Source organism: Nyctereutes procyonoides, unplaced genomic scaffold (assembly GCF_905146905.1).
Source record: "Nyctereutes procyonoides isolate TBG_1078 unplaced genomic scaffold, NYPRO_anot_genome, whole genome shotgun sequence".
NCBI classification, from domain to species: Eukaryota; Metazoa; Chordata; class Mammalia; order Carnivora; family Canidae; genus Nyctereutes; species Nyctereutes procyonoides.
The window spans coordinates 9,909,470-9,930,606 of NW_026575051.1; the positions used below are offsets into that span (position 1 = coordinate 9,909,470).

Genomic DNA, 21,137 nt, shown 5'->3' on the forward strand with positions numbered 1-21,137 from the left:
TCCCTCTTCTCTACCAGCCAATTGATCTTATAATTTTCCTTTGTATTGTTTAAATACACTTTTACTTCTGTTAGGTTCTAAAAGGTTTAAACTACAATTCAGACCAGAGTAAGTTTTTCCCAGAGGGGTTCTTTATAGACTTTATTCTGCCCTTCTCCTGCATTCTCTCCCCTCCCTCATCACCTCTCCTCCCCATCAGGGAAGTCCCTAGTCATCTTAGCCAGGGAAAATGAGGCCTTGGTTGATTGATGGGTGGGCAGCTTCTGCCTCCACAAGGGACAGAAGTAAATTTAGGTTCTGTTGCTGAGACTATCAGGGGAAGCTCAGAACATCCTGCCAGAGCTCCCTGAAAATAGCAACATTGGCCTTATCCAGCTGGACTCCAGGGGACAGACCCCGCCTATCCCTTCTCAGGTGCCTAAACCAAACTCAAAGTCCCTCCAGATGGTGAAAACCTCTTTATGAATAGCTTCCAGGACTGTAAAAATAAGTTCCTGGAGCACCTCATCCTCTTCATCTGTCTGTCATCTCAATATGTGCAAATAGTTTCAAATTGAACGTTTTCAGTAGAAATTCTGAGAACTTAAAGGCCCTTCCATCCCCAGATTGGACAAGCTTTCATTTACCCTTGACAATGACCACACCTTTATCATTTATTCTTCCTATGCCATGCCTTTTCTCTACTGGGCTCTTTCCAGGCTCCAGATTTCAGGCCAAAGGGAACAGTGCTACCAGATGTCCACTCAATTGAGGCACAGCCAGCTCTGATAAAGTTTTTATCTCCTGGTACTTGAAATTCCTTTGTCCTGCCAAGGAATAGGCTTAGGATTTTTTAAAAAAGATTTTATTTATTTATTCATGAGAGACACAGATAAAGAGATAAAGAGAGGCAGAGACACAGGCAGAGGGAGAAGCAGGCTCCATGCAGGGAGCCCGATATGGGACTCGATCCCAGGTCTCCAGGATCACGCCCTGGGCCAAAGGCAGATGCTCAACCGCTGAGCCACCCAGGCATCCTGATTTTTTTTTCGGTTTCTGATCTTACTCCTATTTCTTTTAATTTTTTAATTTAAATTCAATATAATTAACATTTGGTGTATTATTAGTTTCAGGGATAGAATTTAGTGATTCATCAGTTGCATATAACACCCAGTGCTAATTATTTCAAGTGCCCTTCTCAATGCCTATCACCTAGTTACACCATCTTCCCCACCCACCTCCCCTCCAGCAACCTTCAGTTTGTTCCTTCAACATCACTCCTATTTCTTTTCAGCTCCATCTTTCTCACCCCACCTGTCCTGAGTCTCCTTTCACTTTATCATTATCCCTTCCTCCCATCATATGTTGTCACACCATAAAACGCCACTTGTTTAAAGGTGCAGAGCTGAAGGCAGAAGAGATTTCTAGACTCAAGCTAATGGCTCTATAATTTAGGTACCATGAGAAAGACAGGAAATACTTTTGAAGAAGGCTTCTTGATGCCACGTGAATCAAACTGTATCACAGTACTCTGACCAGAGAATAAAACCATGTCCCTACTGATAAAACAGGCAGGAGATCACACAGCAAAAACTCTGGACCAGAATCTTCAGTTCCCAGGTGATATGACTAAGCAAATCCGTCCCTTTCCTTCCCACTCAAACATCAAGAGCTCATATAATATCATTCAGAATTTATTTAGTTCAGTGGTATAACTGCAGAGGAACAAGCATGGGGGACTCCCAAGACACCTCAGTCACATTTAAATATCACTTTCCAGGTCAGAAAAGTCAAGATGTTAGATTAGATCCTAAAGTCCCTACTGCTCTGATATCATAAGGGTCTAGGGCTTGGGCTGGCTAGCTGGATGCACAGAGCTTTGGGGATGGTCTTTGTGAGTGTACAGTATGATGAACAGCCTAGCTGGGTGGCATTTGACCATTCAGCAGATCCTGAGCTGGCTCACAGGAGGCTCCTCCACCCTTGTCCCTTCCAGGAAAGATGACTGTGGCATATGTCACAGGCTTGGAGCACATCAGGACCTTAGGAGGCAGAGGGGGCGATGAGGACTGGGCTGGGGGTGGGGTTTTCTCTGATGAGGGATCAAGAGGTACACTATAGGTGATATTGTCAAAGGAAGGTGGTGAGTCGAGCCTAGCATATGGAATGTCCGATGGCAAATCAAGTCCCAATCCAGAGTCGCTGATACAGTGGGCTACTGATGAGGAGGCCTGTAACAAAAGCAAAGAAGTGAGGCAGAGAGAAAATGCCTCCTTCTGCCCCAGTCCCCTTTGGGAGGAAGCTCAAGACCACACTGGATCTGTTTCTCAAATCCTGGGTATGTCAGTGGGCAAGAGGGCTTCCCTTTAAAGATTTTCAAGCCCCAACTTCCTCTTTAAATTGGGGAGGGTGAAATACCAAAGTGGAAAGGTGGAAGACAACTGGTACCAAGTTTACAGCATTTAAGAAGAAAGTATGGACTCTAACTGGGTCCCCATCTTTCTTCACCCTCTCATCCTGGGGCTTCTCAGTGAACCTGGCAGATGGAAGGTCTGGAGAATTTGGCTCTTACCATGCCTGGAACTCCGCTGCTCTGAGATTGGCTACGGACACCAAGCCTGTTCCCTGGGAGGACAGAGGATGGCCTCACAGTCAGCTTTCCATCCTGGCTCAAAACACACCCCCTCACTCCCTTCAGAAGTCCCTGAAGCCTCTTTCCTGGTCCAGACCCTTCATCCCACTCCTATGAGCAAACTTTCCCCACTGCCTTCCCAGTTCCACCCCAACCTGCCAGGAGCCTCCCCACCCACTTACTGCTTCCAGCTCCCTTCATCCTGCCTCAGCACTCACCCTGTCTCCTGAAACCCTTTCTGAACCTCCTCCAATCACTTGCCTATCCCACTGCCCACCCTGTCCAATTCCTGTCTGTCCCTCGCTGGCTCCCACTGAATCTCCTTCTTCCCCTCCATCCCTCAGCCAGGAACTTCTAAGGCCTGGGAGCCTTACCAAAGCCCAAATAAGCCCATCCACAGGAGAAACAGACCTAAAGTCCCAGCATTGTCTACAAGACTAGCTGGTACACCACCAGCAGGGCTGTGCTGGGGTAGGCAGGTAAACGGCTACCTACCTTTCCTCTTGGCCATCACAACAAACAGCACGACTGCTGCCACCAGCAGGCCCAGCAGGAGCACAGCGCCCCAGATCAAGGGGATGCTGAAGGACATAAAGGGATAGGTGAGCTCAAGCCTGAACCTGGCAGGAAGCTGCTCACCAGGAACTCTGGAGCAGTAGAGAAGGGTACCGCTCTTGGTGAGCCATGGTTTCAAGAAGAGGATTTGGGGAATGGAATGAGGAGGGCAGACAGAGGGCAGAAGAGAAACACATTACCAGGGTATCCTGGCTGGAAACTACCAGGATAAAGGGATCATTGCTGAACTGGAATAGACAGGTGAGTCTGCCTGACTTCCTGCCAGATCAGAAGCTTCCCAGGGGTGGAAGGAACCATAAGGTTTCCCCTTAAGTTAGCCCGGGGCTCTGAACAATCTTTCACCCCCTTTCCCACCACCACCCTTTTCCCGGCCACCAAATACAGCTCTTGTCAGTACCTCTTCTCATCCTGGCTGGGTTCCACAGGGCTGGCACTGCCCACAGTGTCTGAGGGGCCATCATCAGCCAGACTCCCAGCCTTATAGGTTTCCTCCTCTTTCAGGCTAGGAGCTGAGTCAGAAGGAAATATTAATGAGCACATACCCATGGTGGGCAGGGGCATGGGCCTGAGATCTGAGGGATGGGAGAGTGGAACCGAGGAAGAAGAGGTCCCAAGTAAGAAACACAGATGGAGGCTTGGCATATTCCTTAGGGGCCCTCATTCTGGAGATCATGGATGGTCTCCTTCTGTCTTTACCTGGTTGCAAATAGGCCCACTTTCTCTTCCCCCACCAGTTCCTACCCCTTGCCCCTGCCTTCCTTCACCTGCTCCCCCACACCCCCTGGTCTACCAGGCTGCTCAGACTATGCTGAATCAGCCACTGGGTAATCTGTTCTCACCTCCCCACCCCAGAATAGGTTTTCCACTCTCATCCTCAGTGGCAACCTCACTGCTGGCGCTCATCAGTTGGTCTCTAAAGGGGCCTCAGCACAGCCTGCTAGACCTCTCCACATATCTGCAACTGTGTGACCCCCCACACCCCTGCAGGATGAAGCTCTGCCCCCAGCATCTAAGGAATTCCAGGGTCACCCCTAATGTGACACAGTGTCAAGTTACCCTTGCTGACAGCCTTACTCAGACCCCAAGACTCGGTTTTGTGACACGTCTTCTATCATCCTTACAACATGCTCAACTTCCGGCTGTGGGACTCATGGTTGGTTTCTCTGGGCCTGAGGATCTGTCTTGGGAACCTGGCCAGTCCTTCTAGACCCTGGGGATAGGAGTCTTCCTTGTTCTCAGAGGCTCATCATTCCTTCCTCCCACCCCAAGCCAAACCAGGATCTGGAGATGCTGTGTCTTCCATTTGGCTGCATGTGTCCTGGCCTCCTGGTGCCTTTTAAGCCATCCACATCCTCCCTGAAAACCATGCTCCACCGGCTGACCTGAACATCCACCCTCTACAGCTGTTGGAGCCCTGGCACCTGCCCATCAACCCAGTGCATCCTGTCCCACAAGATGGAGTTCTCAGACCCTAGAGTGTCAGGAAAGGAGGAGGACAGAGGACAACAAGGACCACCAGGAGCATATTTATAATATTAAGTAATAATCATGGGCCAGAGATGAGGGATTCTGATGACAACTTAGTCCATAAGTTGGACTAATCAACAAATAGGGGAAAAACAAGAAAAGGAAAAATGCCTTTCTTCATTTCATTATTTGGGGATTGGGCACAAATTACTTGAGAAAGGAACACCTGAAAATGAAAAACTGTCATCATTCATAAGAGAAAGGTAGTAGTAGCAGTCTCCACTTCTATGGGCAGCCGGCCATTTTCCCTCCAGAACATTTTTTTTAACAACATCCAATTTTTCTGGAAATTGTTTTCTTCTACTTTAAAATTGTAATTTAATAAGTGCTTAGAGATTAGAAAGTTATAGCCTGTGAGAGAAAACCACAACCTATCAAATTGCTTCTGTACTGAAATAGGGTTGACAATACTAGCTTAACTATTAGTGAGATTTTCTTCATTTTTAAAAATTATTTATTTGGACGAGAAAAGAGAAGTGGGGAGGGGCAGGGAGAGAGGGAGAAGCAGACTCCCCACTGAGCAGGGAGCCCAATGCAGAGCTTAATTCCAGGACCCTGGGATCATGACCTGAGCCAAAGGTAGACAGACGCTCGACCGACTGAGCCGCCTAGGTGCCCCATATTCCATATTTTTAAAACTAAATGAGTTGAAGTAATTCAGGCACTGACTGCACCCTGCTTGAAGTGAGGCACACACTAGATGCTCAATGAAGACATAAAATTGAATAAAATATGGATTCAGTAATTTTAAGCCATCAAACCCATTATAACAGGAGTAATAAACCAGAAGATTTAAAAAATGAATTCCAGTTGATATGCCCAAATTAAAACTTCATTTAAAAAAAATATCATCAAGTATGTTGAAAATAGTGAATGAGGAGGCCATGGGTGAGGAAGGACGATATGCCTTCTGATGGGAAACCGGCTAGTTGCAGGAGGGGGAAGGGACCCGCTGTCTGGCTGTTTTATCTCTGACTGCTCACCCCACTTGGTTTCCGTTCCCTGAGGAGCCATAAAAAATATCTCCTCCCAATTCCTACCCCCTAAGGGTCCCCATCCCCCAAAGACCCAAGAGGCAGCTGGGGAGGGGCAATGGCCACCTAGGATGACTCACCTGGAGGCCTCACCTCCAGAGCGACTCTGTGCACCGTCTGGGACCCCTTGGTACCGTCCACCACGCAGCCGTACTCGCCAGCATCCTCCTTCTGCAGGGCGATCATCTCCACCTGGAGCAGGCCGCCCCCCAGGTCTGTGAGAAACATGCGCCCTCCCCCTGGGGCTCTGCGGTCCACGGCTGAGGACACCAAGGGCTGGCACCCCTCTGGTGAGAACCGGCACCACACCTTCCGAGCCTTGACATCCTGGAGCCGGTAGTGGCACTGCACCAGGATGGAGCCACCGACAGGTGCCTCCAGCACCTCGGGGAAGGCAGCACTTGAGCCCTGGCCTGGAGAAGGAAAGGCTGTGGGAAGGCAGTGCAGGAGCTGAGGGGACAGTCCAGCCACTGCCACAGGGGGATAGGGACGGAGAGGTTCACCTTCTGGGCCCTACATTGCCATGATAATGCCAATCATTTCTGGGCCTGGAGCAGAGCGCATGGGGCCCAGAGTGCAGCCCCTTCACCTTACCTGCCAGTCCCAGGAGCAACAGCAGCAGCAGGTTGGGGCCCATGGCAGGTCAGGCAGATGTCAGCTCTGGGGCTTGCCTGGCCACTGACACAGCGTTCCCCAGGGAGCAGGAAACAGCTGCCTCCGACAGTCACATGGGACCCCACATGACAGGCCGTGTGGTGGGAGGCAGGCACTGGGGGCCCCTCCGTCGGTGGGAGCAAGGCACCCTTCCAAAACCCGGTTGGTTCAGTGCTTGGGAACTGACCGTGAGGGTACGGAGGGGTGGGCAAGGCAGGGTGAGAAGGCCCAAGAACAAAGCCTAGGCTCCTGGTCCCCGGCTAGGGGATGAGGTAGGACAAGATCGTGGTTAACTGGAAAGCAAGAAAGAAAGAGTGAATAGAGTCCTCAGGGTCTTTCAAAGATAGGATCTGAGGGTGCAGAGCCATGGAGGAGGAAGGTGGGGCGTGATTTTTGTTCTCAGGTCTGTAATGAGCACACCATCCCGAGCTCTCGGGAGACTGTCCTGTCCTGCCGCATGACCTCGCAGCAGGGGCACCCACTCTTCCGGCACCCTGGCCGGGACTGGCCCTCATCTACTGTGCCAGGTGCTCTTGAGACCTGGCAGTGAACACCCACACCCTCCAGTTCTGCATCCTTTGCTAATGACACTTCATTTCCTTTCCCCCTGTCTTCCGGAACTCCTTAACTAGTTGAATACCGAACCTCATGGATTCATCTCATTTCCCTATCCTTTCTCCCTCATTTTCCCATCTTTTTGTCCATTTTGTTCTGATTCCTAGAAGACACCCTCATCCTTTTCTCCCATCATCTATGATTGTCTTTTAAGTGTTTATTTCCTTAGTACTTTCAGTTTACAAGATTGCTTATTCTCCAAACATCCCATAGGACATATTAGTTTTGTTTCATGAATGTACTAGCCTCTCTGTTGGGAGAAAATTCTCCATGGATATTTTCACGTTTCTGCATGATCCAGGCACAGATCAAGCTTTGGTCTAGTGTGATCGAATAGCAAACATACCTCGAAAGTTAGAGAGAATGTATCAGCTCCAGACTGGACTTGCTTAGGCACCCCGGCCTCTTCCCTCCAGAAGATCTATCTACCTTCCAGAGTAAAGGTCTCTCTCTCCCAAGAAAGAAAGATGGGTGGATGCTGAATATAAAACTCCAAGCCTTATACCTGGAGGTTCCTCTCCTGTGACACAAGTCCACTGTCTGCACAGGAAACATTTGGCCCCTATTCATGCCGTCCTGTGCAGAACTGGGGTTTGGGGGTTAAGGAACTTGCTTTGGGTTTCTTAGTAGAAAGCAAAGTTGAAACTTGAAATGATATTACCTGACCCCCTTCAGTCCCATGTGTGCTCCAAAGAGTCCAAGGCAGGGCATCCCAGTGGTGATCTGTACACTGCAGGGGGGTGGGGGGCGTCTCCAATGTGGCAGAGGAAGAAAGAGAAAAGGCCAAGCTCTCAAGAACTACAGTGCCGCTCATGGGGGACCCTCCCCTGCCCTCTTGTTGGCGTTGGTACAGGCAGGTGGACAGGCTCGCTCTTGGCTGCTAGACTGTGCCACAGGCCTGCAGGAAGGGGACAACAGCCTGTGACATGATGAGGAAGCTTGATGTGCTGCTGAGTCCGAGGACTCGGGACATGTAGCCAGGACCAGTGTCTCAGAGCTGGGGACAGGGCCAGCGCAGCAGCCTCCACAGGGAGTGGGCCAGGCAGAGCTGGGCTGGGCTGGCTCGGGGGGATGCTGTGTAGACATGGGCTAGACACAGGGCTGCTTCAGGGGGGTCCATCCCAATGATCTGAAACCCCAGGAGCCCATGCACATGGTAGGGGGCAAAGCAGCTGCATGTGGCCCTGGCCAACAGGGGCTCCTGGCCATCTACCTTGCCAAGACCCCGGATGGGACCGCCTCGATTCCTCCCCTTCCTGCAGCTCTCCTTGGGCAAGTCTCCATCCTCTTGCCCTCTCTCATGGCTGCTATGGTGTATGTGTTTTCGGGGGAGAGATGAGGTTCACGAGGCGCCCTGGCTGTCCCTCTGCCCCTGAAATACTCGTGGTTCACTTCCTCAGCTCCTCCCAGGGCTTCTGCAGTGGTTCCTACTGATGCCCTCCAGAATGACAGTCCTTTCTGCACTCCCAGTGTCCTAGTCTGGCTTCGTTGTCATCTGCTCCTCAGCACTTCATCTTTTAGCATACTGGCTGACTCATTTATTGTCTCTCCCCTCCCACTAGTCCATGGCTCGGTGTGGGCAGAAATCTTTGCCTCTTTGCTTTACTGTCATGTTCCCGGCACCTAGAATGGTATCTGGCACAGATAATGTCTGTTGAATAAATAAACAAATAAGTGAGTAAGATTGAGCTAGAAGGAAGGGCAACATGAACATCAAGTGAAATCTGGACTTCCAGGCTCTGCTGGCGACTTGGGGTGATGTCTGTTCCTTGCGAGCCTCATTTTCCCTTCCGTGTAGCAAGGGGCTCAGACCAGGAGTTCCCAGCTCCGGTTGCTACTGTGTAAGTCAAGCCCCGGGTGTTTGGCTGTTAGGGGAAGCAACCAGAAAGAAAGCCCAGCTCTGGGGAAATGGGTGGATGAGTCAGCTGGGAGTTAGATGGACCAGTGTGGGGGTGGGCAGCACGATTCCTAGGGAATCGATGAACAGACGCAAGGAGAGGGGAGCCAAACTTGGATGCTAGAGAAATCCCAGAGGAGGATGCAGGATTCAGGAATTAGATCTAGGGAAGGAAGCGAGAAGAAACAAAACCTCGGCGATGTGGAGCCTGCAAGAATGAAGGCATGTAGTAGCCCAAGGCTCGAGGCCCCAAGGAGTCAGACTTTTCATCTATTCCTCACCCCAATTCATTCTCTTGGCCCTGTAGCAAGAGAGAGACCTCCACGAAGCCCCAAACCATCCAATTAAACATGAAGTCTTGGATTTATTTGGGACAGTGTTTAATGTCCAATGTCTAGAAGTTTGTACATGTTCCTCCCATTTTCCAGGTGCATACACACACACACACACACACACACACACTCAAGGAAGCAGGGGATGGGTAGGGCGGCCTTTTGCCAAAGCAGACCCAGGAGCCTTGGTGGCCAAGGGGTAAGTGCAGGCTGGGGTGGTTCCAGCAGAGCCCCTTTCCAGGTGAGGTCCTCTTCTCTCACATGTCTCTCTGCTCTGTAACAGATCTTGTGCTCACATGGGCGCCTCTGCACCCCACCTCCCCACCCCTGCCCAGTCCGCCCCCCCCCCCCCCGCCACCGCTGTGCTCACCAGGCTCACCTGTTAGGGTCTGGAGCTGATAACCTGGGTCACAGCTGCAATCCAGCTCACTGGCCGGGGGTGTCCCCAGTTTCTGCCCACGCCAGGCCGCAGCCCAGAGGGCGCTAGCTGCTAGAAACTTGCTGAGAAAGATGCAGGCCAGGAGGAAAAGGATGGAAGTGGGAGGGAAGGGGATCTCCTCTTCGGAGAGGCTCCTTGGAAACACAAGGAGGACATGAGGGAGGCCTGGGGGAGGCTCACACACTGAAGTCTGCCCTCAGAGGAGGAACAGGGCCACTCCGGGACCTCTTGGGGGCCTGGAGTAGTCCCCCCACCCAGCACCAGCCCTGGGATGAGGATTTGCGGGCTTCAGGGAACCTGTAATCAGGAGACCTGAGTTCTAGGTTTGGATCCACCTACTGAGCACATTTAAACATGTCCCTTGCAGGGCAGTTTCCTGCTGCGCGGGAGGGGAGAGCATGGGGGTAGATGCCCATACACATACCCTGTGCTGATATTAACAATATTTCAACACCAGTACATGGGAATGAATCAATCAGAGCTGATGCTGGTCCTACCAAAGAAGCAGGCATCTGGGGGTCCCAGCTTTGTACTAAAACTTTTATTGTGGGGATGTCCAAGGGCTCCCAGGGAGGAATGGGAAGCTGACCATTGACCATTCAGGGGTTTTAAAGCAGCTGCTATATATATATATATATATATATATATATATATATATATATATATATAAAGAATTTCAATATTTTAACAACTGACATGGCCATACTAACACACAATGGCTGGTTGGAGGGGTGTTCAGACAAATCATCTCCAGGCCCTTTCATGCTCTCTCAAATTGTCTTGGAATTTGTAGTTACTTCTAGGGCCCCAGCTTCCATCCCATGCCCGGGCTCTGCAGGGTGGAAGTCTGCCCAGAGACCTTAGCAAAGACCCATCTCTGTACCTGGAGATGCTGGGCTCCACGTGGGCATCCTCGAAGCCCTTGGATTCCTCAGGGATCCAGAGATCTCCAGGGTCCAGGTGATCAAGGGGGTCTGTGGGAGACAGAGGCTGTAAGCTTCTAGTCCCTCCTAACTTCAGGCAGCTGGTTGTAGTAGGGGGAAACCTGTCCAGCTGTGGTGAGGCCCCCTGGGCTCTGACCTGGAGCTGATCATGTCATTAGCTTCTCTGAGCCTCAGTCTCCTCACCTGTAAAGTGGGTCGAATAGAAACACCTCCTTTACAGTAGTGTTGTAGGATTCAGTGAGAGCGCCCTATATAGTGCTTAGCACCTCATCAGAGCTTGGTAGCTACATCTCCTACCCTCCCAACACACAGGGTCTTTGGGAAGGTCATATGGATGAATGGGTGTACTTGAAAGTTCTGTGTGAACTGTCAAGCAGTCTGCACCAGCTATGGATTATTATTATACTATTATATTCCTGCCACCCCCTGGGGAGTTGGCTGAGGCTCAGACCTGGATAGGGCTGAAAATTTGTGTCTCTTCACCCTCTCTTCCCATGTAGAAGAGTCGTGGACTTGGGGTTTGGGTCTAGGGCGAACTGTCTCCCCTCCCTTTCCCTGCTTAGAACTTAGACAAATGGCTCATTTCCACCATTAGGAGCCATGTTGCGGGGCGGGGGGGAGAGGTAGGAAAGGAGGAGAGTCTGAAAGGGGACTTGGCCCCCCCACACACAGATTTTTCCTCCTTTGGGACACAGTGTTCTGGAGACATAGGCAGAAGGCTTCCCTGGGGAAGCTCAGAGGTGGGGAGCACCCCGCTGTCACCCCACCTCCGCCTCACCTAGGCAAGCCTGGCATGAGGATCCCAGGTCAGCTCAGCAGCAGGAGGCTGGGGAGTGGACTGTCACTTACCCCCCAAGCACTTTTAACTATGTCACCTCATTGGCGCCTCACGGGAGCCCTGTGGGGGCAGCAGGACAAATGTCCTCCTCTCCATTTAAAGATGAGGAAGTGGAGGCCCAGAGAGGTGAAGCCCATCACCCGGGGTCACAAGCAATGCCCCTTCCTCAGGCTGTTTTCTGCACCAGGTTGGTGCTTACTTTACGTTTGTAGGTCCTTTGGGTAATTGGATGAGGGAGTAAATGAACCTCCTCCTACTCCTTCAGGACCACTTTATAGTATTCACATCCTAACTGGATGCCAGATGGATAAAGCTCTTTGGGGAGGCAGGACCACAACCAGCTCATTTGGTTCCATATACAAATTAGAGGTAGGGACCCTTCCTGCCAGTGTTGCAGTCCTGTACCAGGGAGCACAGCCTGGAGAGGGGCTCCAGGGCTGGCATGTGGCCCCCTTGTGCAGTGAGCAGGCTGCAGAACCATCCACCATGACCCTGAGTGGGAAGGCAAGAGCTGCACTGTGGGTTTCCCCAGGTTCCCCAGAAATCTAGAGGGTGGTCCTGTGCACAGACATCAGAGACATAGTCCCAGCCCAGGGGTGGGCCAGAGATGCAGTCACCTTCCTACTCACCAGCCAGCACCTCCACCAGGACCTCCCTGAGGGTGTCGGCCTCATCACCATAGAGACTCTGGCACTGGTAGAGGCCAGCATCATGGGCTTGAAGATTCCGCAGCGTGATGGTGAGTGTGCCACCCAGCGCATCATCCACGATGGCCGTGCTTCCATTCCACCTCTTTAGGAAGGACAGCAGCCACGAACGGTGGGTGCTAACGACCCGCTGGCATGGACCCTCTTTATCCACCTGGCGGCACCAGGCTTTACGTCTCCCCCAGTGCTTCAAGGAGTTGTAGGGACAGGAGACCTGCAGGGCCCGGCCTGCCATACCCTGGAACACCGTCGTGTTGTGGGCTCCAGACAGCTCTGGGAAGGAGACGGTCATTCACTCTTTGTTCGTTTACCAAATGTTTATCAAACACTTACGGTGCGCAATGAACGAAGAGATAGACATCCTGCCCTTAAGGAGCTCAGGGTCTTATATAAGTCAGGAGAAAGTGCACAGCCTACCGTGACAGCCAGGTCCTAGGTCTGGATTTAACCCTATTGGACTTGCTGGGCAGTTTTAGAGAAGTAACTGACCCTCTCTGGGCCTATTTCCAGAGATGTTGGTCTTAAAGTTCCCTCCAGTTCTATTCCACACATTTTCTCCCTATCATGTGAGACCAAGGCCTGTCCTCCACCCTCTCCATCTCAAGAGAGCAGGGCCAGTGGCCCCTCAGCCTGGGCAGGATACCCTCTCCTTGCCCTGGGCATTCGTGCTTACTCTGCAGCTGCCCACACTAGTACCGGCTCTGCATCTCCCCCTTCTGACCCTTAGCTCCCAGCTTCCCTATTTCTGTGAATTTGTTCCCCTTTCAAGAGAGACTCATCTCAGAGCTATTTTGGGGGAGACATATGAGGCTGCTATTTTGGGGACCCTTCTTGGAGCAAGGGAGATAGGCTTAGAGCACAGTCTATTGCCAGGGCAGAGCCTGCAGAGGAATTACCCGGAGTCCTCTACCTCAACTTACCCTCTCTTGGTCCTCCTTTACCCTATTTCAACCATATGGTGACAGAAACTTGGAAGACAAGATTAGGGAGTGGGTGGCCTGCTTTTTGGAAGCAGAGACACTGGACCTGATGAGAACAGCGCCCCCTCCACTTGTCACCCTGTCCATCCCTCCTCCAGACAGCCCTCCATCTTCTCCCTCCCCACCCCTAGCTAAGTAGCCTCAGGAGCAGGGCTCCAGTGGGACAGGATCTCCTCTCATCACCAGGTTTGCCTATTGTTCTAGGGGAGCCAGAGGCACCTTTGCCAATGAAAAGAGGTAGTTGTGTGCAAGAATCTGGGGTGTTAGTCCCCCAACTCAGTGACAGAAATCTTAAGCCCCCTTACCTCTCTTCTGGGGCAGAGGACAGAGGACCTTCACATCAGCAGAAGAGGCACCCCAAAGATGCACATGCTTATGTGTGGGTTTTTTCCTCCTCCCTTTCTTCCCTCCTGCACTGCCATTCCTCTGGGGCCAGCGGTTCATAATTTTAGGTCCTCTTACCAGGGCCCCACAAAACTTGCCCCAACTGCTAGCTAGTGCCTGAGATGCCACCATCAAAATTCCTTCCTTTTCCATGTGGCCAGAATCACCAGCCCCTTATACTTCCAGTTGCACGAAGAGTCTGTGAGTGGGCTCTCATACTGGGGAGGGAGGAAGAGCATAAAGAATGCAGGGCAGGTGGGGAAAAGAGGAGTGAGGAACATGCTGAGGATTTCAACAGCCTTTATAGTGGAGCCCAGTGCTCCCCACCCACCTGCCGCCATATACTCAAAGAGGGGAAGGAGAGAAGGCCTGGGCAGCAGGGTCCTACCTGTGACAGCAAGCAGGATGAGCAGCCAGAGAGGCTCCATGTCGGGTTTCCCTTGCAGAGGGCAGACACACTGGGTACCTTGTGCAAGATCTCGTCTTTCCCTTGAGTTGCAGAAAGAAGAGGGTCAGGCACATCAAGCGCTGCCCACAGGAACTGGGCTCATGGGGATTAGGAAATAGTCAGGACTGGGGTCTGGCTTTATGATTCAGAGAGGGGTTGTGGGGTGGGGGAGGAAGGGAGGGGAGGAGCCAGCCACTGCTCCCAGCAGCAGGAGGCTGTGGGTCCCAGATCTCGGAGAGGCCAGCCCGCCCTCCTGCCCGAGCCAGCCAGGGTGACCCTATGTGGCTGAGGCTGGTCAGTGTCCAAGGCACAGTCCTCACTGCTGTAGTCAGACCCCCCTCCAGCTGCAGTGCCTGCCACACTCTGGCCAGCCTTGCAAGGGATGGGGAATAGCTAGACCCTCAGCCAGCCTCTCCGGGTCCTCCCCTCCAGCAGTGGATTCCTTCCCCACTTCTGGTATGTGCAACCACCTGTCCATAACCTTTCTGAGTCTCAGTTCTTACAAATGTAAAATGGGAATAGTGATAGGTTAGGGTTATTGGAAGGGCAACATGGATTGCCACAGGCAAAGTGCTTTAGAATAGAGCCTGACGCCCATAAGCACTCAACAAATACTAATTAGTACTATTATCCTAATTAGCATGGGAGGGGAAGATGGGCTTTCCACACAAGGGAGAATTTTCTCTTCCACCTGCAATCTCCTGCCCAAGTTTATCCTCCTTTGTATAGTTGGGTGCTTCCTGTGTGCACATGCTCACACGGGGTGTTATTTTGTGCACGCACACTCCTTTGTGTGTGTCACCCCTGTGTGACAACACAGGATATGACATTTGTTGGAGTTACGGGGGTGGGGGTGTGCTTTCTCCACAGTTACAGGCCCTTGAAGGGTGATCGAGGCACAGAGACTTGCATGGGCAAAGGTGTGAAATGGCTCAGTGGTGAATCGGGGATGGGATGGGGGAGGTATGGTAGTTCCCAGGGGCAGGAAGTTGAATCTTGCTGAGGAAAGTAGCTGGAGAGGCTGGAAGAGCCCACAGGGACCCACAGATCATCAGAGTCTACTTTGCCTTGCAAATGCTTACTGATTTGTTTTTATTCATTTCTTTACCCATATATACTGTGCATCTACTATATGTATAGGGGATGTGCTTGGAGATGGGGGTTAATGATAAACATGAGACAGTCCTTCACTTAGAAAGCCAATTGCCCAGTCTTGACCTAATAACCTAGGAAAAGAAGGGTCTGAGGCCACCTGGAAATCACTCTATAGGTACACTTCTATAGTCTTTTTTTTTTATAAAGTCAGGATTATTGCCATATCATTTACAGACACAAAAATTCACCCCTTTGGGTGTCTACTTCTATGAATTTTGACATACTTATACATCTCTGTAACAACTACCACAAGCACAAAACAGAACACACTATCAGCCCCCCAAAAAACGTTCCCTCATACCCCTGCTAGCCAATCTCTTCCTCTCCAACTCAGGTCCTGGCAACCACTGATCTGCCTTCTGTTCCTACAGCTTCCTGCCCTTTTAGAATGGTCCTATTCCTGGAACCATATGATATATAGCCCCAAGTTTGGTTCCTTTCATTTATCAAAATGTATTCAACATGCATGAAATTACACTTCTTGGTAATTCATTTCTTGTTATTGCTGAATATATGTCACTGTATAGCTGAACCGCACATAGTTTATCCATTCACCAGCTGATGAACATTTGAGTGGTTTCAAGTTGGGGGCAATTATGAAAAAGGCCACCATAAACATTCATTTACATATATTTTGTGTGATCATATGCTTCATTTCCCTTGGCCAAAATCTTAGGAGTGGTTTGTACCAGGTCGTATGGTGTGTGTCTAATTTGATAAGAGCTGCCACACTGTGTTGAAAATGGCTATACCATTTTTGCATCCTTGTCAAGACTTAATATTGTCAGAGTTTGGTAAGCCATTCTAATAAGTTTGTGACGATATCTCACTATTTCATTCTATTTTCATAATAACTAACCATGTTGAACATCTTCTCATTGTTTACTTGCCACCTGCATATCGTTTTTGGCAAAGTATGAATTCACAACTTTTGTCTATTTTTTGTCATTGATTATTATTACCATTGTTACTGAGTTGTAAAAATTCTTTATATATTCAGGGCACCTGGGTGGATCAGTTGGTTAAGCATCTGCCTTTGGTTCAGGACATGATCCTGGGGTCCTGGGATTGAGTCCTGCATAGGGCTCCCTGCTTGGCAGGGTGTCAGCTTCTCCCTCTCCCTCTGCCTGCCGCTCCCCCTACTGGTTCTCTCTCTCTCTCTCTCTCTCTCTCTCTCTCTCTCTCTCTCTCTCTCAAATAAATAAATAAAAATAAAATCTTTTTTTTTAAAGAATTCTTTATATATTCTGGATACAAGTCCTTACTCAGATATATGATCTGAAAATATCATCTTCCAGTCTAGAACTTATTTTATCTTTCCCTTAACAGCATTTTTTAAAGGATAGAAGATTTTAATACTGATAGAATCCAGTGTATTGATTTTTCATTATGATTTGTGCTTTTGGTGCCCTGCTAAGAGTCTTTTTCCTTCCTCAAAGGCACAAAGATTTTCTCTTCTATTTTCTGCTAGAGGCTTTACAGCGTTAGGTTTTACATTTTGGTCTATGATCCATTTCAAGCTAATCTTTGCTTGTGCTGCAAGATATGATTTGTGGTTTGTTTGTTTGCCTCTAGATGTCCAATCGTACCAGCATTATTTACTAAGAAAACAATTCTTTCTTTTTTTAATTTATTTTTTATTGGTGTTCAATTTGCCAACATATAGAATAACACCCAGTGCTCATCCCATCAAGTGCCCCCCTCAGTGCTCGTCACCCCAGTCACCCCCACCCCCTGCCCACCTCCCTTTCTACCACCCCTTGTTCGTTTCCCAGAGTTAGGAGTCTCTCATGTTCTGTCTCCCTTTCTGATATTTCCCACTCATTTTTTTCTCCTTTCCCCTTTATTCCCTTTCACTATTTTTTATATTCTCCAAATGAATGAGACCATATAATGTTTATCCTTCTCCAATTGACTTATTTCACTCAGCATAATACCCTCCAGTTCCATCCATGTCGAAGCAAATGGTGAATTTGTCGTTTCTAATGGGAAAACAATTATTTCTGCATTGAATTGTCCTGGTCTCTTTGTCAAATATCAATTGCCATGTAGGTCTATTTCTTGACTGTCCATTCTATCCCATTGATCCAAATGTCTCTTTACACCAACACCACACCACCTGGACTACTCACTGTAACTTTATAACAAGCCCTGAAATCAGATGATGTGAGTAATCCAACTATGTTGTTCTTTTTCAAAAAGAACTTGCATTGGCTGCTCTAGTTTCTTTGCCATATAAATTTCAGAATCAGCTTGTCAATGCATTACACCACCACCCCCCCAGAAAAAAAAATTGCCTGCCAGTCCTTTGATTGGGATTACACTGAATCTGTAGCTCAGTTTTGAGGGAACCAGGCATCTTTGCACTATTGAGTCTTCCAATCCATGGACATAATTTGCTATTTATTTATTTATTTAATTATTTCTTCTATGGTTTCTCTCATGAATGTGCTTTGTGGTTTTCAGCATATGAATCTTGTGCTCATTTTATTAAATTTCCATCTAGGTATTTCCACACCTAAGTATGATTTGGCTACTATCTTAAACGTTTCTAGCTTTCTATACCTTAGACAAAAGCAGAATTCTGAAGTCTCATGAATCTTACTTTCTGGCCTGTTTATGTGCCATTCTGACCTTTACCTCACACTTCTTTCCTACCTGAGGGAAGGCTCTTTTTATTCCTCATAGCAAAGGGCAGATATCAAGAAATCTTGACTGAATCCTCACAGCACATGCATATCAAATGCTCTCATCTTTCAGGCTGTGCTAATTTGTGGTTCAATTTCCTGATCCTCATATCTGAGTATAGGAATATTTTGACATCGCCCCACTACTATGCACAGGGCTAAGTCTGTGTTTAAAGATACCTGCCTTCGGGGGATCCCTGGGTGGCGCAGAGGTTTAGCGCCTGCCTTCAGCCCAGGGTGTGATCCTGGAGACCCAGGATCGAGTCCACGTCAGGCTCCCTGCATGGAGCCTGCTTCTCCCTCTGCCTGTGTCTCTGCCTCTCTCCCTCTCTGTCTCTCATGAATAAATAAAATAAAATATTTAAAAAAAATAAAGATACCTGCCTTCAAATTTGAGCACAGATCTTTTTCCCTTTATCATTACATCTGAACCCCATCATTCGCTGCTGTGTGCATTTATTCAACCACCATGTTTGCGCTAGTCACTACACTAGAGAACTCAGGTCTCTCGGAGCCTCGAGTGTTCCTGTATATAATGGCAGCCATTGCCAGGGAAGTCCCAGGCCAGAAGCATGTCTGGGCGTGTGAAACACTCCTGATGTCTCTCTTCAGCTGAGACGTTACAGCTGCTGGACAATCCCTTTCAGAATTCCTGGAGGTTCCCTAGTGAAGTCCTTCTAGCAGCTATTCCAGGGATCACTCCCTCAAACATGGCCTTGTACTCCCCTCTGTTCCCTAGGGATAAATCAAGACTGTCCTATGTGAGCATCCTCTCCATCTTTCAGACCTTCCATTATCCTCTCACCCTTACTCAAGCCACCTGAGTGGCAGGGAAGCACCAGGTTCCAGTCAGCACCATGGCTAGAAGCAACACCTGGGCTGGGCCAGGTAGGAGGAACACCTGGCATGGGAACTGGTCTCTGAAAGCTGTAATGACTCAAACTCACTCAAGGTACACATTGACCCAAATTGGAAAAGCCCCTGCCCAGCCCTGCCTGAGAAGGGGGATGGGGAGAGTAATTGATGATGTCCACCACACCCTTGGCCAGAGCCACCAACTACAGACATCAGAACTCACAAATGTCACTTGCTGATAAGCAGCCACTTCGATTTCTCTTTTCCAGTTCCTTCTCCAGTTCTGTCCTGTTTTTACTTGTTCTCACCTTCCTGGATTCAAACCCCTGCCATAACCTCTCTCTCTCCCCTTTGACCCCTCTCATCCTTGACCTTCCTTCCCCTGCCATTCTTTGTATTTAGACCATCTGTCCCTCTCTGACACTTTCAGCTGAGGCCATTATCACATTCTTAACTTCTCATATTTTCTCTGTTGAGGATTTCAACCCCAGTCCAAGGCCAGTGCCTCCCCTCTTCAGGACGAGACACATCCCAGGGAGTGAGGGTGTATGTCCCCACGCATGTGCATGTGCTGGGATTGCTTTAGGTCACAGGCAGGCAGCAGCCGATGGGCTGCAGGATGGCAGGCCCAAAGGGAAGATCTGGACGAGAACACAGGAGCTGGGAGGCAGGGCTTCAGGCACTGCACCTGGCGCAAGCCTTCACATGGCCAAGGCAAAAGCACAGGGAATCTCACCTGCCACATAGGTGGATTGGGATGGGTCCAGACTCTGGCCAGGATTGGGGAGGTTTCCTAGCCTGCACTTTCAGGCAAAGTGTGGGGACTAGAGGCCAGGTGGGACAGAAACTAGAGCTGCAGAGTGAGGAATAATCACACTTACTTTTCCAGTTTGGGTCAATGGTGTACCCTGAGTGAGTTTGAGTCATTACAGCTTTCAGAGGCCAGTTCCCATGCCAGGTGTTCCTTCTACCTGGCCCAGCCCAGGTGTTGCTTCTAGCCATGGTGCTGACTGAAACCTAGTGCTTCCCTGCCACTCAGGTGGTTTGAGTAAGGGTGAGAGGATAATGGAAAGTCTGAAAGATGGAGAGGATGCTCACATAGGACTCTCTTGATTTATCCCTAGGGAAGAGAGAGAGGGGGGAGTTGAAGGCCATGTTTGAGGGGAGTGATCACTGGAACAGCTGCTAGTAAGTAAGGTTTTGGCTTCTTACAAATATGTGCTTAGTCCCATCTCTGTTATTTACTAGCTGTGTGGCCTTGGGTGAGTTCTAAACTCTCCAGCCTGGGTTTAGTGTCTGGGCATATAAAGCTAGGGCATGCTAAGTGCTTTAAAAAAAAGCCTAGTATTATTTTCTCTCCTCTTCCATATATTTCTTTCTAAAACCTTCCCTTCTTCTTCCCGCCTATCCCTATCTCTGAATGCCATTTTCCATTTTCAAGATGACGCTTCCCCTGCATCCTGTCTGTCTCCCTCTCCTGGATAATCCTCAGGAACTCTTTTCTCTGTTCTGGTGTCTCAGGTCCCCGCCCCCACATTTCCCTCGGTGTTTACCTGGCCACAGTCTCACCTATCCTGAAAACCCCTCCGATGTTTCTGCTCCCACATCACTTCTAGCCCTTTTATTATCATGCACTTCTTTTATGTTTTACTTTTTTACTTTTTAGGGACAACTTTGTTATTTATCTCTTCAACTGCTCATTTGAGTCTGATCACTAGAAGTCACTAATGGCCCCCCTCCTAGTCCTCCTGGCCTGGCTTTTATGCTGCCTTTGACACCCTTGATCATCCTCTACTCCTGTGCCCACCCCTGCCCCATGTTAACCCAGCTCAGTCTTGCTCTGCCCCTGGAAGGCTGTCCTCCTGGACTCCATCACCCTGGCTCCTGGCCCCCTGACTTACTGCTGGGTCTAGCTAATGGGACCTACTGGCAGGGGGTTGGCAGTTAAGAGGAGAAATAAGTTGGGGTATTTACTTTCCCCTACTCCCTCCATGTCTGCCATGGCTCAGGCAGTGACTGTTTTCTTCTGTAGCCACAACTCTGATTGGTGGTTCCTCCTCCATGGCTCCAGCTCTTGCTGGGCTCCAGTGACACAGTTCTCTCTCCTGCTCTTTCAAGTTGGTGTGTCAATAGCTCCTTGTCTTTGGATGCATCACCCCTCCTTTGGTGGTCCCCTCATCCTTGCCCACTCCTCTGTAGGAACTGGGTTAAAATGATCAGCAATTGAACCCTTTAGTGTATGCCACCTATTCCTGGAAGGGAACTTGGTCTGTAACTATTGCTTCCTGGGTATACATAATGCCTTAAAAACAAAAGAGAATTATCGGAGAATTGCAGCCTAATGAAAAGAAACAAAACAGCTCCTCCAGAGAGGAACTGAGTGGACCCCACATGGTGTCACTGTTTCCCTGTCATGCCCTGGCCTGAGTCAAGTCACAAGGCCTTCCCTCTATA

General features: G+C 49.6%; 2 protein-coding genes across 4 annotated transcripts; both read right to left on the reverse strand.

The window, feature by feature from the left end:
- Positions 1-1,716: 1,716 nt before the first annotated feature.
- On the reverse strand, positions 1,717-6,409 carry TREML1 (triggering receptor expressed on myeloid cells like 1). Of its 2 annotated transcripts, XM_055330613.1 has the most exons (6): positions 6,343-6,409; positions 5,825-6,161; positions 3,585-3,689; positions 3,107-3,192; positions 2,552-2,604; positions 1,717-2,210 (listed from the first exon to the last, which is right to left on the reverse strand). In XM_055330613.1, the coding sequence occupies exons 1-6, from the start codon at positions 6,383-6,385 to the stop codon at positions 1,899-1,901; spliced, it is 936 nt and encodes a 311-aa protein (XP_055186588.1). In that variant the 5' UTR covers positions 6,386-6,409; the 3' UTR covers positions 1,717-1,898. The 2 variants fall into 2 exon arrangements, with proteins under 2 accessions (XP_055186588.1, XP_055186589.1); XM_055330614.1 differs by lacking the exon at positions 5,825-6,161 and having other exon boundaries at positions 3,585-3,681; positions 6,343-6,385.
- Positions 6,410-9,291: 2,882 nt separating this feature from the next.
- On the reverse strand, positions 9,292-14,070 carry TREM2 (triggering receptor expressed on myeloid cells 2). 2 transcript variants are annotated; one of them, XM_055330627.1, is made up of 5 exons: positions 13,927-14,070; positions 12,097-12,447; positions 10,569-10,659; positions 9,626-9,747; positions 9,292-9,520 (listed from the first exon to the last, which is right to left on the reverse strand). In XM_055330627.1, the coding sequence occupies exons 1-5, from the start codon at positions 13,964-13,966 to the stop codon at positions 9,504-9,506; spliced, it is 621 nt and encodes a 206-aa protein (XP_055186602.1). In that variant the 5' UTR covers positions 13,967-14,070; the 3' UTR covers positions 9,292-9,503. The 2 variants fall into 2 exon arrangements, with proteins under 2 accessions (XP_055186602.1, XP_055186601.1); XM_055330626.1 differs by having other exon boundaries at positions 9,626-9,819.
- Positions 14,071-21,137: the final 7,067 nt, after the last annotated feature.

Excerpts from the sequence above, each read along its gene's own strand:
- TREML1 (XM_055330613.1), bottom strand. The coding sequence starts at position 6,385 with ATGGGCCCCAACCTGCTGCTGCTGTTGCTCCTGGGACTGGCAG. Across the intron at positions 6,162-6,342 it reads GTTGCTCCTGGGACTGGCAG|GCCAGGGCTCAAGTGCTGCC; the intron begins GTAAGGTGAAGG and ends TTCCTTCTCCAG. Across the intron at positions 3,193-3,584 it reads CCCAGCCAGGATGAGAAGAG|CATCCCCTTGATCTGGGGCG; the intron begins GTACTGACAAGA and ends TATGTCCTTCAG.
- TREM2 (XM_055330626.1), bottom strand. The coding sequence starts at position 13,966 with ATGGAGCCTCTCTGGCTGCTCATCCTGCTTGCTGTCACAG. Across the intron at positions 12,448-13,926 it reads CATCCTGCTTGCTGTCACAG|AGCTGTCTGGAGCCCACAAC; the intron begins GTAGGACCCTGC and ends TCTCCTTCCCAG. Across the intron at positions 9,820-10,568 it reads GTGGAGCCCAGCATCTCCAG|GAGCCTCTCCGAAGAGGAGA; the intron begins GTACAGAGATGG and ends TGTGTTTCCAAG.